General features: G+C 65.0%; 7 protein-coding genes across 7 annotated transcripts; 4 read left to right on the top strand and 3 right to left on the bottom strand.

The window, feature by feature from the left end:
- Window positions 1-1764: 1764 nt before the first annotated feature.
- PFL1_02006 (uncharacterized protein) lies at window positions 1765-2576 on the bottom strand (the record flags this gene model as incomplete). The annotated part of the gene is made up of 4 exons (XM_007879517.1): window positions 1765-1788; window positions 1897-1923; window positions 2203-2290; window positions 2524-2576. 4 exons carry the CDS (start codon window positions 2574-2576, stop codon window positions 1765-1767), a joined length of 192 nt encoding a protein of 63 aa, XP_007877708.1.
- Window positions 2577-3678: 1102 nt separating this feature from the next.
- On the top strand, window positions 3679-7191 carry PFL1_02007 (uncharacterized protein; the record flags this gene model as incomplete). Its single annotated transcript, XM_007879518.1, has 1 exon — window positions 3679-7191. The coding sequence occupies one exon, from the start codon at window positions 3679-3681 to the stop codon at window positions 7189-7191; it is 3513 nt and encodes a 1170-aa protein (XP_007877709.1).
- Window positions 7192-7551: 360 nt separating this feature from the next.
- On the bottom strand, window positions 7552-8210 carry PFL1_02008 (uncharacterized protein; the record flags this gene model as incomplete). The annotated part of the gene is made up of 3 exons (XM_007879519.1): window positions 7552-7710; window positions 7901-8044; window positions 8205-8210. The coding sequence occupies 3 exons, from the start codon at window positions 8208-8210 to the stop codon at window positions 7552-7554; spliced, it is 309 nt and encodes a 102-aa protein (XP_007877710.1).
- Window positions 8211-8769: 559 nt separating this feature from the next.
- PFL1_02009 (uncharacterized protein) lies at window positions 8770-10083 on the top strand (the record flags this gene model as incomplete). The annotated part of the gene is made up of 1 exon (XM_007879520.1): window positions 8770-10083. One exon carries the CDS (start codon window positions 8770-8772, stop codon window positions 10081-10083), a length of 1314 nt encoding a protein of 437 aa, XP_007877711.1.
- A 709-nt stretch (window positions 10084-10792) lies between these two features.
- On the top strand, window positions 10793-12749 carry PFL1_02010 (uncharacterized protein; the record flags this gene model as incomplete). Its single annotated transcript, XM_007879521.1, has 2 exons — window positions 10793-11258; window positions 11572-12749. The coding sequence occupies 2 exons, from the start codon at window positions 10793-10795 to the stop codon at window positions 12747-12749; spliced, it is 1644 nt and encodes a 547-aa protein (XP_007877712.1).
- A 560-nt stretch (window positions 12750-13309) lies between these two features.
- On the top strand, window positions 13310-14716 carry PFL1_02011 (uncharacterized protein; the record flags this gene model as incomplete). The annotated part of the gene is made up of 1 exon (XM_007879522.1): window positions 13310-14716. The coding sequence occupies one exon, from the start codon at window positions 13310-13312 to the stop codon at window positions 14714-14716; it is 1407 nt and encodes a 468-aa protein (XP_007877713.1).
- Window positions 14717-15339: 623 nt separating this feature from the next.
- PFL1_02012 (uncharacterized protein) lies at window positions 15340-16058 on the bottom strand (the record flags this gene model as incomplete). Its single annotated transcript, XM_007879523.1, has 2 exons — window positions 15340-15401; window positions 15515-16058. The coding sequence occupies 2 exons, from the start codon at window positions 16056-16058 to the stop codon at window positions 15340-15342; spliced, it is 606 nt and encodes a 201-aa protein (XP_007877714.1).
- Between the last annotated feature and the right edge of the window lie 282 nt (window positions 16059-16340).

The following is a 16340-nucleotide window of genomic DNA, read 5'->3' on the forward strand; positions in this document are numbered from 1 at the left end:
CAAGTCGCAGAGGGCGTCTTCGCGCGTCCACCGTCAGGCGCATCGTGGTGTCGAAGAGGAAGAAATAGAGAGTGCACGCTGGCATAGGTAGCTTTAGATCTTCGTCGTTCGAGCTCGAGCTTTAGCCGGCATCGGAAGCCGTCGGAGTTGGCCATGGCCAGGCAAGCAAGCAAGTCGAGCACGATGGACACGTAACGCTGGCAAATTAAGCGCGAGTCCGCCTACCTCTTCTGACGCCGGAGCCCGGGTGGGACATGTGTCCTTGCTTGCTTGCCGGCCTGTCCTCACCGTTGCCTTGGGGCTCGACACGACGCCTTCGTCGACCGACTACAGCCGCGCTGACGACCATCCGATTGCTGCGACGACGAGCACGGCGGCCGATGGGGAAAAGAACCACAGATCAGCAACCGCACCGATGCCGGCACACGAGGGGGGCCTTTCCTTGTCTTGGCTCCGGCCAAATCAGAGAAAAAATGCCTGCTGCAAGGGAAAGGAAGGGGGTCGTGAGATCGATTCGCCGTGGCCGTCATGCAAGCAGCGCACGGCAGGGCAGGCCAGGCCACCACCATACCGGATCGGCTGCCCTCTTCCCATGCACACAGAGCATCTCGTCCGTCTGATCTCCTGGGGCTGGCCCTTTTCGTCTCGACTCAAGACGAGCGTGGTGCCAGCACCATGACAGGCCGGACCGGGCCGCCAAGTCCAAGGCGTAGGCTCGGTTCCGGTGTCGCTTCCTTCGTGGTACGGTACCCGTCGTCCGCTATCCTTGGTCCCGAGACCGTAGGTCGACCATTGTCCTCGTCGAGCATCAGACAGAGGCACAGCGAGGGCTAGGGTCGAGTCGATGGCAGATCAATCTGTTCCTGAGATCTCGTCAGGTCGCCTCCCCGAGTCCATTCGAGAATGGCATCCTGACCCGTCCCGTTCCCGTCGTTCCATCGGCTAGGGCAGCGTAGAGACCGAGGCTCGGATCCGCTCGTCGGTCGGCAGTCCGTCGTTACGAGTGCGGAGCGGCGCCACCGTCGTCGACTGCCGGCCATTCCGCGCAGCTCCCTCGGATGCCGCGACAAGGGAGGCCCACAAGGGAGGCAGGCGTCTGCCCTTCCACCCCGCTGTCCACTGGGCAGAATCAAGTGCGCGCGCTTTCGGCGAAGGCAGCCGAGGGTGCTGGCTCAGCAGCGCCAGATGTGGGCTTCAGAGGTTCGAGAGAGCGGTTGGCCAGCTCGACCACTGCCGCCAGACGCGTGTAAGAGGTCCGGATTCCCGCCCCCAGGACGAGGACGAAGAACGAGCCTGCCAAACGGTCCCGCAGCAGGCGGCTGAGCATGATCCCGGACAGAACGGCAGTGCCCTGAGCGTCTCAGGATAATCGTCAGGGAGCACAATGCCAGCTGAGTCGCCGCACGAGCGGATGCCTCCCTCTTTGGGCGCTCAAGAGGACCGACGATGTCATCGTGGCACAAGCAGATCCCAGAGCTAGTGCGCCTGGCTTCCGTGTCCACCTTTCGCAGATTCCACCACGCCACCTGCTTCAGGAGCAAGTGATCGGCTGGGTGTGCTACCAAGCAGCGGGTTTGATCAGACATGCCGAGACCCGTCCAAGTTGCTTTCGAAACATCTGTGCATTGCTTCCTAGTCATCCCGACGCAGACTGCGACGACAGGGCTGGGCCAAAGCGCTCCGCAAAGCCATGTCATCGCATGCCGCAGCCGAGCTGCATGACTGTGGAGCTGTCAAGAGATGGGGATATCGTCGTTGCGACCTTTACTCGGAGTCCTCAGAGAGGTACTGTTGAAGGGATGTCGGGAGGAGCGTGAAGGGAGTCGGGTCAGGCACAACGCTTGGAGAGCAGGCAGGACGATACGATGCTGTCTCGCCAGAAAGCGGGATGCTCACCTTCGATCGGATGTCCTTCCATTGTTTCTGCGGGCACAAAGGACAAGGGAGGAGGGAGAATGTGTAAGCGGGACCCGATCTCATCCAGACCGAATACCGCTCCGGAAGTTGGCAGCAAGGCATGTAGGGCTCGGCGACCGGGACAAGGCGTCGGACAGACGGTCGTTTGACGTCCAAGCTGATCCCGGACCGAAGGCCGCACTGTCCGACGTGGCCGCCGTCTGTCGAAGGAGCCTGGTCGCCTCTGCTCGGGTCGTGTCTGCAGTCCGACCTGTGCCCGGAGCTGCCCCTTCAACGCATACTCACGCCGCGGTTGTGGGCGTCCCACCACTTCTGTGTTGCGACGTCGAAGCCGATGCCGAAGGCGAATGCACCGAAGAAGATGGTTCCGACGCTGTCCGGCGTGGGAAGGTCGAAGTCGAGTCCGGCGGTCGGGACAAGTCCGAGTGCGAGCGAGCGAGCGTGTGGGTGCGTGCAGGGATTTTGCCAGGGCGAGAGGAAACAACGCAGAGGAGAGCTCAGTTAGTCGATTGCTCAGAGCAGCATAGGCAGATCGGCCATCGCCGTCATCGTCGCGATCCTAAGGTTCCCAGGTCGCCGGCCAGGCGCCGCCGTGCGCCGACTCACAAGACCGAGTTCCTCTTGAAGACGGCCTGGTAGACGGTGTTGTAGACGGACATGGTGGGTGACGGCGGATGAGCTGGCGGTGCAGTGAAGTGAGGCGAGGTGAGGTGGACGTGGTGGTCTAGGTGGTGGCGATCCCGAACGGTGGTGTGGAGACGGCGCCGCAAGTGCCAGTCCCCAGCGCCCCGCTCCGCTCCAGCCCGACCAAGCGGGAAGCATCTTCCAGCCAGCCAGCTCCCAGCGTTGCCGAGATTTCAAATCGTGCTCGGAGCCGCCCCGAAGATGAATGCCGGGCTCCGCGATCACCCGTGCCGTGCCCTGCTTGCCCAGCCTTGCCTCCCGATTACTACGGCCGAAAGAAGTGCTCGGGCACTCGAGGTTGGGTGACCCGAAGCTAGGCAGGCATGGCAGGCTCATGCAGGGACCATGCGCCGCTCAGGGGCTTCGCCTGCCCGGGGCCAGGTGGGGGCGCGGTGGTGCGCAACTCCCACGTACTCGACGCCGCCGCGGCCTCGCTGGATGTCACTCAACATCAATCGGCCCTGCCGTCCGCCACCAGATCTCGTCCTGTAGGATCGCAGGGCAGGGAAACCGCGCTGCTACGTACCTTCACCACCTGCTGCTGCACCTTGGCTGCTCTCGGCCCCACAGCGCGCCCTCGCAGCATTCACGTCTGAGCGACCTCGGCCGCCCACCTCGGCCTGCACCACCATCGTCCGGTCGCTATTGAAGGCACGATAGGGGGCTCGATCAACTGCTGCCGTCTCGAACCTCGTGCTTCGACATCGACGGCGAGCAGGCCGCAGTCGTCCAGCGGGTCATTTCGGCGACTAACCCAGCCAACCAGTCAACCAGCCCTCCCCTGTGACGACACGGGCATCTTTGTTGCCGGCATCCACCTCGACGCCCTGGTCTGACCTCTACGACGCCGGTACCGTGCTAGGCTTGTGCCTAGGCTTGGGCGCCGCAGCCAACGTCTTGACCACCAACTCGTTCGCCAACCACGCCATTCCGATAAAGCTTCGAAAGGACAAGAAGTGCCTGCCATCCTAGGCGGTGCCCTCCGCTCCCCTCCTCCTCGCCATCGACATACTTCCTCTCCATCCGTACCCGGCCCAGCAGTCTTGTCCTGTTCCGACTACTCTCACCCGCTAGACGATGCGCCGCGTGCAAAAGTTTATCGGCGTGGCCGACGCCAAGCCGGCATCGGCGCCGCTCCCGTCGCCTTCGAGCACCGCCAGGCACGCCAACACCGGCGAGAGCGGCAGCAGCGGATCTCTCAGCTACGACTCGCAGCATGCCAACACGGCCACTGCTGGGTCCAACCTCCAGGTGCCCGCAGGGACACCGGGCATCTACCAGAACCAGCCCACCGCCCCAAGTGGCTCCGTGCAATCGCCCTCGTCAATGCGCGGATCCAACCCGCCCAGCCCCTCGATGCACAACCGTGCATCCGTCGCCCAGCCGCCGTACGGTGACTACTTTGCCGCAGCGCGGACCAGCGGAGCGACCTCGCCCGTCCCATCGGCTGGTCCGATGCAGACGCCAAGGCCCATCACGCCCGTCCTGCCTTCGGGCGCTCCGTCGCCGGGCCTCGGTCCGACCATGCCCACGTGGGCGCAGTCTGCGACCGCCGGCGAGGCCCTGGCCATCGAGAGGGCCGACCTGCACAAGACGCTCAAGGCGCTCGAGGGCCTCTTGGTCAACCTTGACGAGTACCGCGACCTCGCCGCTCGGATGGCCAAGGCCGAAAAGAAGCTGGCAAGGAGCGCCAGCGAGCTGGCCAAGGTCAAGTCGGTGCAGCGCGCCCCCTCGGCCACGCTCGCCGTGGCCTCGACCATGTTCGACTCGCTCAACGAGGTCTCCTCCAAGCACGCCAAGCTCGTCCAGCGCGAGTACGAGTCGCTCAACGAGTCCTGCGCAAAGTACTTCAAAAAGGTGGCCAAAGAGGAGCGCGCCCACGAGGAGCTCGTAGACTCGCTCGACGCCAAGATCAAGAAGGCCAACGCCGCCCACGAAAAGAACGCCAAGAAGGCCTCGAGCAGCAAGGCGCTCGAGAGCCACGACAAGTATATCGCCACCGTCCAGGCTTTGACGGCCGACATCAGCCGCGCGCGTCAGGCCCACTGGCGCTCGATGGCCGTCAAGAGCCACTCTGCCTCGCTCGTCGCCGCAAGCACATTGGGCGGCCTCGCCGACGTCGACTTCCGCACCCGCTGCGAGACGGTCCGCCGCGTCGGCCCGCATGTCGGCAAGCTCAACGAGTGGCTCAGCTTCACCAGCTCAGAGGCCATGCCGGCGCTGCAGCCGGCCGACCTGGACGAGAATGAGGTGCTCCACGCGCAGTTCCTGGCCAACGCCGAGGCGCAGATGCAGGCGTACGCGGACGCCCAGGCAGAGGCACAGGCCCGGATGCAGGAGGAGGCGCAGACCGCCATCCGCGCCCAGCAGATGGGTTGGCGGCCGCCGTCTGCGGCGAGCCAGCGGCCCGAGGAGCCCACGGCCACGACGCTGGCCAACCTGCCCAAGCTCGATGAGAGCGGCCGTTTGATCGAGCAGACGCCTGCTGCAGCCCATGCGGATGAAACACAGCCCTCCTCCGACCGAGCGTCGGTCCGGAATGTCGGCAGCGCCAGGGACGGCGACGCAGCTTCCGTCAGAAGTCAGGCTGCATCCATCCAGCCATCGCAGGCTAGAGCTACGCCCGCGCCTGCCGCCTCCAACAGCGACAGACCATCCAGGGAACATCTGGCAGAGATGCAGCCAATCGAGAGCAAGCCGGTAGCAGAAGCAGAGGCAGCCGCCACCACGACGGCGAGCACCCCTCCGCAGGACACGCTCAACGTTGCGGCAAAGGGAAGCAGCAACAGCGGCGTGCGCCTTGACCGAGCACCTACGGGCTCGACGATGAAGTCGATGGCGGTGCAGGCCGAGAGCTGGGAACACAGCAGCCTGGCCGGCGAGGACCAAGGGCAAGGCCAGGGCGAAAGCGGAGGCGAGGGCGAGGGCGAGAAAGGCCACGACGGAGCTGAACACCAGCATCTCGAGCAGCAACATCAGGCGGACGGGGACGACGAATCGAGCCGCTCCGTCCACGGCCGGAAGGATTCCTCGACTGCCGAGGGGACCGTCGTCGATCGCCTCTCTGCACCGACTGACGGATCCGATGCGACCATGCCGAGCCTCAGCCGAAGCGGGAGCGCAAAAGGATCCGAAGACGGCGTCAGGGCGCCTAGGACGCCGCTCGACGGCGAGGACCTCCGCTCCAGCACCGCCGTCGGCGTCGCCGAGTCGGACCGTCGCAGGGACGGTGCCGACGAGGGGCAGAGACGAGATACAGCCAGCCCAAGCAAGACTCGGCCGGCCGAGCGGGCACTGGACCGCTACAAGACACTCGGACACGACGCCGATTCGACGCCGCGATACCCGTCGGACCTCCGCCGGGTCGATGAGCCGATGGCCTACGATCAAGACCCTGGAGCGGGCCAGGACGAGTATTCGCGGGCGCGCAAGATCAGCCTCTGGGAGCGAGAGCGCGAGCGCATGCGGCAGCTCGAGCGCGAAACCGAGCTGCAAATGAGGCTGAGGGAGGAGCAGCTGGTGCGCTCCGAGCCGCCATACGCAGCCTACGCCTCGACGGGGCCGGCGGCGGGATCGGGGCCATCGTCCTCGTTTTCGTCACGGCCAACTTCCAGCCTGTACGGCGGCGGGCGCGCCCTGCCATTCGCTGTTGGCGAGAGCGCGGAGGCCTATGGCAGAGGCCCCAACGGCGGTCCGGGCGGCATGTCGAGCGAGCCCTACGACCCAGACCGATACGCGCCAGCAGTGGGCCGCAGCCGACTTTCGGGCGTCAGCGTCAGCCGTACGCTCAGCACGGATACGACGGCGAGCGAGCGAAGCTTTGTGGCGCGGATGAAGGCGAGGTACCAGGAGGAGAAGGAGCTCGAGAGGTCGCAGCGGGAGCTGAATGCCCTCGAGAGGGAGAAGGCGGCGAGGAGGATGGCGCTGCCTCCCAACACCGACCTGTCGGTGGCGGGATCGAGGCGCGTCTCGGAGATGGCTTCGCGCTACATGGGCAGCGATTCGATGAGCTACGGCGGGGGCAGCGTCAGCAGCGGACGGCAGCAGGCTCCTCCGCTCTCGTCGCGCACCTACGACGCGAGCATGCCGATGCGGAGGTACCACGACAGCCTGCCGAGCTCGAGCAGCCTCGGAGGGGCTCGGAACCTGGCATCGCCCCAGCCGGCGCACCCGCAGCCCAGCGAGTTTGGCAGCTACCGCGATCCGGCGCCACGGGGCAATCGGCCCTCGCTGCCACCTCAGCCTTCGCAGTCGCCGATCGACAACGAGCCGCCGCACTCGGACGTGTGCGGGTGTCAGCGGTGCTCGGTTCGTCACTACGGTTCGGGTGGCGGCACTGGCGCAGCATCTTCGCAGCAGCAGCAGCAGCAGCAGCAGCAGCAGCAACGGCCGCCTCCCTCCCGCTCCGCCGGTCAGGATCCGCGCGAGTTCAACCAGAGGCGGCAGAGCATGCCGGTCCGGGCGCAGGGCGATCTGCGCCCGCCGCAGTACGGCAGCGCGGGCGAGTACGCGCGGCAGAGCTACGAGGACCTGCGCGGCGGCCAGGAGAGGAAGGTCGCCTTTGCACATACCCCACAGACGATCCGCTAGAGCAGCGAGAGTGGTCGTTCCCCCCGGTCCTGTTACCCCTTTCCATCTTTGCGATATCCACTTTTGCTAGGTTTCGAATGAATATCAGCCGCTTGCCTGACTGGATTGTCCCCCGCCACCAGAAGGTGGTCGTCAATGATCAGCAGCGCCAGTGACGGGACAGCTCCCGGTCCTCCTGCCTTGCCATGGTCGCATCGAAAGGAAGGCGTCTCAAGGACCGCACGTCTCGGGGGAGAGAGCATTTCACACGGATGTCATTCGCCCGTCGTAGTCGGCATGCGTGCCGATGCTAGGTGATGCCGATGCCAGCTGCAAGCAGGGCTGTGAAGCGAAGGCAGGGAGGGGCAGGAGGGGCGCAGTCTATTGCGCGTCTTGCTTCTTTCCGTCGCTGTCGGAGCTTATGAGGCCGAGGTCGAGGATGCTTGATGTGGCCCTGACCTCGCCCTGTTCCCGCTGCTGTGCCGCCTCCTTGGCCTGCCTCTGCAGCCAGTGGTCCTTGATCTCCTTGGCTCGCGCAATCTGACATCGAGCGTGGTGGGGTGGAGACAGAGGACCAGAGGCAGAGGGAAAGAGGGGCAAGGGGCGGAGGGGAGCCTCGATGTCAGTCTCGACATTCCAGGTTCGCCTGCGCTCTCCATCGAGCCTCGGAGCCGTAGTCGCCGCTGCACAGCGGGCGAATGGGATGTGATGCGGGCCAAAGACGACTCACCTCCTTTGTGTGGTGCAGGCACTCGAGGTAGTCGTCCTTTTCGCCGGCGCAGTCCTTGGGCGAGTCAGACTGGGCGTAGCACTTGGAAAACTCCTGCCAGTGCGCAAAGCAGCGGGGACGTCCGCCCTTGAAGCCGAATCCGGACTGTGCGACCGAGAGGCGGCGATGGCGGCCGGCGATGGCAGCAGCAACGTAGCGGGGAGATAAGGAAGGAAGGAAGGCATGGTTTCCAGTTCAGCGGGTCCGTTGCTTTGACCGTCCGACGCAGCCGGAACATGCGACGGCGTCGGCATGGGACACTCACAGCCATCTTGCGGGTGTGTCTGTAGGAGCGTGTGAAGCGAGGAAGATGGTGAGAGTCGAACCAGCTGCAAGAGGACAACGACGACGACGAGGATGCGGTGGTGTCGGGTGGTGCGGCGACGCTCCGACGCAGCGCGGGGGAGAGGGGGGCAGGCCTGGGCCAGGCCATCTTGAATGGTGCGATCACACTTCGCTTCCGAAGTCGCCGCCTTTACTCGTCCGGGACATGGGACGCCCATCTGCCTGCTTGCCTGCTTGCCTGCTTGCCTGCTTGCCTGCCCGCCTGCCTGCCCGCCTGCCTGCCCGCCGACCTGCCCGCCCGCCTCGTGTACGCGTCGCGAACCCCGAAAGGGTGTCACTTTTGCTCCACTTTCGACGAGGACCTGCTGGCCAAGGCTGGACTCCTTCTCCTCCTACACCTCCTTCACTCCCACCCCTCTCGCAGGCCTTGGGGATACTCAGCGCGCCCGGCAACGCCGCTTTAGCTCGCACCACGCAGCTTGTCTCCTCGTCATTCTCCCTTCTCGCTTGGCCCGTCGAACCTGCCGACCCCCGCAACCGCCAACATGGCCGAGTCCTGGTCCGCCAACTCCAACAACGCCACGGTGCTCAAACTGGTCGGCGCCCCCGAGCCGTCCAACAGCGCCTTCCACCCAGAATTCACCTATCCCATCTTTGGCGAGGCAGAGACCATCTACGGCTACCAGGGCCTCGCCATCAACCTCCACTTTGCCAGCGGCTCCCTGCAGCCCATCCTCAAGGTCGACTACTCGGCCAAAAACGAGAGCACCACAGCCAAGATCGACGATGTCGATGCCACCCTCAGGGAGTTCCTGCCGGCCGACTGCCTGGGCAGGGAGCAGCAGTCCATCTTCGACGAGACGGTCGCCAAGGAAGCCTCCAACTTCCGGCCGCTAGGCGAAAAAGTCTCCTCGTACACCAGGCGCAGGAGCGGCAGCAAGGGCAAGGGCAAGGCCAGGAACGGCGCCGGGCCATCGAGCGGCGCCTCGCTGTCGGAGGACGACCCAGAGGCCAGGGTGTTTGAGGTCTACCGGTCCACCTGGGACACCGAGGGCTTCCGCGAGTACCACCGCAGGATGCAGATCTTTGCCCTCTTCTTCATCGAGGGCGCATCCTACATCCAGGAGGACGAGACCAATTGGGAGTTTTTCTGCCTCTACGAAAGGGTCAGGCCGCAGGCGCACGACGAGCCGCCAAGCTGGCACTTTGTCGGCTACACGAGCCTCTACCGCTTCTGGTGCTGGCCGGACGCGGCCCGGATGCGCCTCAGCCAGTTTGTCATCCTGCCGCCCTACCAGAAGGCCGGCCACGGCGGCGCCCTCTACACGACCGTCCACGGCGAGATGCTCAAGCGGAGCGAGGTGACCGAGATGACGGTCGAGGACCCGTCCGAGGCGTTTGACCGCCTGCGCGACGGCTCCGACCTGCGCAGGCTGCTGGCGCCGGGCGGCTTCGTCGAGCACGCCAAGGCCGAGCAGAGGCTCCGGGCGCCCATCGACCGCAACTGGAGCGAGGAGCAGAGGCTGCGCAACAAGATTGCGCCGCGGCAGTGGAACCGGCTGGTCGAGATGCTGCAGCTGCTCCACCTCGATCCCGAGGACGCCGAGCAGGTGCGCGCCTACCGCCTCCAGGTCAAGGCGCGGCTGTTCCGCTTCAACAAGGACATCCTCACCCAGCTGCCCAAGCACGAGAGGCTCGTCAAGCTGCAGGAGACGTACGAGAGCGTGATCGACGAGTACGGCGAGCTGGTCGGCGTCGACGTCGAGCTCATCCTGGCCGTGGGCGAGGCCCAGGGCGAGATCGGCCGCCACGCCGGGGCAGAGGAAGGCCCGCCGCGCAAGATGGCGAGGTTCGTCTGATGCGGCGGCTATCGCGCGCCCCGGCATTGGCGTCACCGCGCCGGTGAACTGCAATCGTCGTGATCGTCGTCGTCGTCGTCGCCGTCGCCGTCATCGTCATGGCCAGATGCCGTGCTGCCAATTTAATTGCTCTGCTTGCGATCTGCGCACAAATACTGGCCCTACACACTGTCGTCGAGTTGGGGCTGTCGCGAAGGGTCGAGGGGCCCAGACTGAGCCGTGGGCCGATCGGGGCATCGGGATGACAAGTGGTTGATATCGGGGGTCACATCGTTTCCTCCGACGATCCCGCGGGCGGCCGGCCAGCGGCAGACGGAGATTGGAGGCAGGCGGTTTTTTCCTCTCCCGTCTGGCTGCCCGTCTCGCCTGCCCGCCTCGCCTGGCCTGGCCTTCGGAGGCGATTTTTTTTTTCTCGCCTCGTTTTCTTCCGCGCCTCTGCTGCTGGCCTGCCTTCGGCCCCTGCCGTGGCAAACGAGGCAGAGGCGCTCGAGAATCGTACAAATTGAGCTCGAGGCGACCGCTGCCTTCGTCCCTCTTCTCTCCTCGCTCCCGCCATAGAGCCACCAAAGCCCTCGCCCTTGGTTTCCCGGTTCTCTCTACCTCCCCTCGTCGTCACCTTTCCGTATACCCACACCAGACTCCCTCGACCCCCCCTCCCTGCCTCTCTACCCTTCCGTCTTCGCCGTCCCCCGTCACCGTTGCGTTCAAGATGGCCGCCAACGGAACCCCGCTCTCGGCCTCGGAGGCCGTCGCCCACCTCCAGACCTACAAGACCGGCGATGGTCTGTCGATGGCCGAGCTGATCGACTCGCGCCAGCACGGTGGTCTCACCTACAACGACTTCCTCGTCCTGCCCGGCTTCATCAACTTCCCTGCCTCGGACGTCAGCCTGCAGACCAAGGTGACGCGCAACGTCACCCTCAACACGCCCTTCCTCTCGAGCCCCATGGACACCGTCACCGAGACCGAGATGGCCATCGCCATCGGCCTCATGGGCGGCATGGGCGTCATCCACAACAACATGTCGCCCGCCGAGCAGGCCGCCATGGTCCGCAAGGTCAAGAAGTACGAGAACGGCTTCATCACCGAGCCCCTCTGCCTCAGCCCCAACGAGACCGTCGGCGACGTCCTCGAGATCAAAGAGCGCCTCGGCTTCGGCGGCATCCCCATCACTGGTGAGTCCACCCTGCATCGTCGAGACGCGCTCTCTCGCCTGCCTCCGCCGCTGCCGCCGCACGACGACGACGACCGGCGCCGTTCCCCTCTTTCATGATGAAATTCTTTATCACTGCTGTAACCTTCGTTCTGCCTAGCCCCACCCTTAGACTTGGGTGCGGGACTGCGGATTTGATAACCTATGTCCACTGATCCAAAGCGGCGGCGGCAGCGCAGCGCAGCGGCACCGCTTGCCATCTCTCTCGGATGACGTTGGCCAAGGCACTGACGAGCGAGCTCCTTCCTCCTTGCATGCCCGCCACTGCGCAACAGACACCGGCGCCCTTCACGGCAAGCTCGTCGGCATCGTCACCGCTCGTGATGTCCAGTTCCGCGATGCCGGCATCCCGCTCAAGGACGTCATGACGACCGACCTCGTCACCGCCAAGCAGGGCATCACGCTCGAGGAGGCCAACACCATCCTGCGCGACAGCAAGAAGGGCAAGCTGCCCATTGTCGACAGCGAGGGCCACCTCGTCGCCCTGCTCGCCCGCTCCGACCTGCTCAAGAACCAGAACTACCCGCTCGCCTCGAAGCGCCCCGTCTCCAAGCAGCTCTACTGCGCCGCCGCCGTCGGCACCCGCCCTTCGGACCGCGAGCGCCTGGCGCTTCTCGTTGAGGCCGGCCTCGACGTCGTCATCCTCGACTCGTCGCAGGGAAATTCGGTGTATCAGATCGAGATGATCCAGTGGATCAAGCAGACCTTCCCGCAGATTGACGTCGTCGCCGGCAACGTCGTCACGCGCGAGCAGGCCGCCAACCTGATCGCCGCCGGCGCCGACGCGCTCCGCGTTGGCATGGGCAGCGGCTCCATCTGCATCACGCAGGAGGTCATGGCCGTCGGCCGTCCCCAGGGCACGGCGGTCCACGCCGTCGCCGAGTTTGCGTCCAAGTTTGGCGTGCCCGTCATCGCCGACGGAGGCATCTCGAACGTCGGCCACATTGCCAAGGCGCTCTCGCTCGGTGCCAGCGCCGTCATGATGGGCGGCCTGCTCGCCGGCACCACCGAGTCGCCCGGCGACTACTTCTACCGCGACGGCAAGCGCCTCAAGGGCTACCGCGGCATGGGCTCGATCGAGGCCATGGAGCACCAGAAGAAGCCCAAGATCGCCGGCGCCACGGGCAAGGGCGCCGCCAAGGCCGACAAGGTGGCCGCCGACCTCAACGAGAACGCCGCTACGCAGCGCTACTTTAGCGAGAGCGACGCCGTCAAGGTCGCCCAGGGCGTCGCGGGCGCCGTGCAGGACAAGGGCAGCGTCAAGAAGTTCCTGCCCTACCTGTACACGGGCATCCAGCACTCGCTGCAGGACATGGGTGTGCCCAGCCTGCGCGAGCTGCGCGGCGCCGTCGCCAACGGCCAGGTGCGCTTTGAGCTGCGCACCGCCAGCGCCCAGGTCGAGGGCGGCGTCCACGGCCTGCACAGCTACGAGAAGCGCCTCTTCTCGTCGTAGACGCCTGCGTCCCCCCTCTGCTATCTTCTTATTTCACCTAAAAGCACAAAAACGAGTCGGGCCCCCGGTCGCAGACAGCCTCTCCATCACCACCCTTTCTTTCCCCTTACCTCGCAAGCATCCCCAGCCTCTCCCTGTATAGCATCTCGCATCCCCCATTTCCCCTCGCCCCCCTTTCGCCGCCGTCCATGCCGCCGTGTGGTGGCGGCTTCCCTGTACTCTAGCATCTCCCATCATCCTATGTCGAACAAGAGAGTTTGTCGATCTCTCTGCTTGTCTCTGCGGTGCGGCTTGGCGGGATCGTGAGTGTGAGAGAGCAGCTGGCGGTGAAGGGCAAGGAGGAAGTGGCAGCGGCTGGATCGCGGGACTCGGGCGCGCAGCAGAAGAAAAAGTCGAGGCGCCGAGCGGGTGGCCTGGCCGACGAAAATTTCGAGGTGGGCGGGGGTCCTCGGCCCTTCTGCTGCCAAGCTGCTGGCCACACGACCACCACCATCAGCACCACGCCATCATTCATCGCTGCAGCCCGGTCTCGAACGGCATCCAGCACCAACTCCATCGCCATGGGCAAGAGGAAGCAGCAGTCAGCTTCGCAGGCCGTCGCCGAGGGCTCGGCATCGCAGGCCGGCACGCCCGTCACGGCAACCGGCACCAAGAACAAGAAGCAGCGGAGGGCATCGGAAGCCTCGGTCGCCTCCCCCACGAAAGCCCTGGGCGCCACTGCAACGGCGTCGGCAGCACAGCAGGTCGCATCCGGCTTCTACGCCGTGCCCATCACGCTGCCCTCGACCTCGATCCAGCCCCCGCCCGTGCACTACCTCTACTGCCGCGCCCACGCCACCTCCACATCGTCGAGATCGGCCAACAACGAAGGCGACGACGACGAAGATGACGGCAGCGGCGCCGGAAAGAAGAAGCGGAAAGAGGATCTGCTCCCCGCCGGCAGGACGCTCTTCTGCGTCAACCTCCCCGTCGACTCGACAGAGAAGCACCTACGGGCGCTGTTCAAAAAGGCGGGCACCATCCACAGCGTCGTGTTCCAGCAGCTCAGGGGTGTCCCAGGCTTCTACGCCGGAGCTCAAGAGGAGGAGCAGGAAGTCGAGGAGGACGAGGAGGATGCAGAAGATGACGGAGAGGCCCAAGCGAATCCGGCCGGGCCTGCCAAGGGCAAGGGCAAGGGCAAGAAGGCAAAGAAGCCCAAAGGCCCTCCTCCGGTAGCAGAGCTGCCAGCGCTCGACCCTCGCATCGCCAGGGGCTCGGAGCCGCTGTTGACGACGGCGTCGAGCGCCTACGTCGTTTTTCTCGACGACTCGTCGCTAGAGCGGGCGCTCGAGCAGATCCGGAGCGGCCAGGTCCGGAGCTGGCCGGACCCGTTCAAGTCGCTGGCCGAGGCGGCGCGCCACGCGGCCGACAACGAAGACGCGCCCAACGACGTCAAGAACCGCCACGCCAAGACGGCCGACCAGTTTGCCGTCGAAAAGGGCGCCGCGGACCGCATCCCCCCGCTCGGGCTGCAGCTGCTGCTCGAGCAGCACCGGTGCGCGCGCCCGCCGATGGAGGCTGTCAAGGCGTATGCCGACTCGACGATTGCCCGCTTCGCCTGGATCAAGGCGCACCCGGCGCCGCGCAAGGTGGGCGTCAAGGGCGTCACGGTCGGGCCCGACGGCGAGCTGCTCGACGAGGACGGCTTCACCATTGTCCAGCGCGGAGCCAAGACGGGCGGCGGCTACGGCTTCGCCGAGGGCGGGCTGGGCACCGTCAAGGCGTCGCGCGTCCGCCTCGGCCGCGAGCGCGAGTCGGACAGCCGCAACAACAACACCAAGAACAAGAGCAAGGACCTCGAAAACTTCTACCGCTTCCAGGTGCGCGAAAAGAAGCGCGAGAAGCTCGCCGACCTCCGCGCCCAGTTTGAGGCCGACAAGGCCAAGGTGGCCAAGCTCAAGGCCAGCCGCCGCTTCAACCCGTACTAGAGCGTGGCTGCCATGGAAAATCATGTACATGTACAGTAGCGTACGATGTCGTCGTCCCGTCGCGATCGCAATCGCAGTCGCAGCCATCGTCTATCGCGCCCGAAGAGTGCGGCCGTCTCTCGTGTGACGAGACGTGGCACTTCGAAAAGGCATGGCCGGTCGAAGTGGGGGCTCGTTGTCCGTCAAGTCAGCCGCTTCTTCTGCTCAACAGCCCGCCATTGCGAAGAGGCGGTTGGTCTCATCTCGTGGTCCAGCGGGGATCCTTCCATCGCTTCCCTGTCCGTGCGCGTGTGCAACTACGCTCGAGATAGATGAATTCACGCTCAAAGCCATGTCGTCACAAAAAGGTGGAGGCTGTGGCTCGAATTGCTGCCTGCCTCCTGGGCATAGCCCAGACTCGGGCTTGACAGACCGACACGCCCCCGTGGGTAGGGGTGGCGCGTCTGCCGCTATGAGGAGGAGGCGCGCGGGGGGAGGGGGGGCGCAAGGACAAACACAAGGCGTTGATTCGAACAGGTGTGACGAGCAGAGGGAAGGCGGCATCGCAAGCCTGCCGCTCGACTGACCAGGCGCAAAACCAGGGTCGCTACCGGAGCATCGTTGAGCAGGACCGTCCGCGATGGTCAGGCCGGTACAAAGGGGCCGAAGGGGATGCGGTTGTACGGTCCGCCCTCGCTGTTTTGGACTGCGGTCAAACGAGGCAGAGCGGAAGAGAGTGCGCGTCAGGTTTCGGCAGTTAGAGCCGGCCCTCCCGTATGAGCAGGCTTGACCGGGGGCTTTGATTTCTTCGATACTCACCTTCAACATGCCACGCTGTGGCTTCGTTGCTGGCGTCACGCCGGACCGCGGCGGCGATCGAGTCACTATAGTACTTGGCTTGCACCGGTTCGATCCACGGGGGAAGCGAGACCTCGTCATGCTGCGAGACCAGGCAGAGGGTATTGACATGATTAACGACGAGCGGCTTCCCCTCTTTGAAGATGCAGATCCTGTAAGAGGGGCCGTTGAGCGATCCGAACTCGGCGCAATCATCTTGCGAGATGAGTTGACAACCCTCGCTGGCGGGGTAGCACTTGATGTTGGCGGGCGCGCCGTCCTCCATGACCAGACGGAAGTCGTTGATGTTCCTCGCGCAAATGTTGCCGTTCGATCCGATGGTGAAGAAGGGGTGATTGCGTCCGCTGCCCAGGTCCCATCGGTACTTGTGCGACGGGGATTGACGGCCAGTATCGGAGGTAAGTACAATGGCTGGGCCTCCAGAATCTACAGGGTTCGGCGAGCCGCATGCGCTGGTGGCGACGAGCAGCGGCAGCAGGCACAGGTACGAGGTGATCTTGGTCATCTTGCAAGGTTGAGGCTGATCGAGATTGGTCTATGGGACGACGGACGACGGACGACGGAGTAGGGGATGCCGAGTTGGGGTGAGGATCGAGGCTGCAGTCGGCAGCTTCCCCGCTACTTATACCCTCCAAAACCTGCCCAAGGTATGGCGGGTCAAGCTCTTGCACGCTCCTCCGATGTGTGTGACTGTCGACGGCCGAACAGGTGGGTTGCCGGATTGCCTGCCTGCGCTTCATCCGCCATACTCCTGCGGAAGAGCCGCGATGACTTGCGATGGGGGACC

The sequence above is a fragment of the Pseudozyma flocculosa genome (assembly GCF_000417875.1).
Source record: "Pseudozyma flocculosa PF-1 unplaced genomic scaffold scaffold00005, whole genome shotgun sequence".
Classification (NCBI taxonomy): domain Eukaryota; kingdom Fungi; phylum Basidiomycota; class Ustilaginomycetes; order Ustilaginales; family Ustilaginaceae; genus Pseudozyma; species Pseudozyma flocculosa.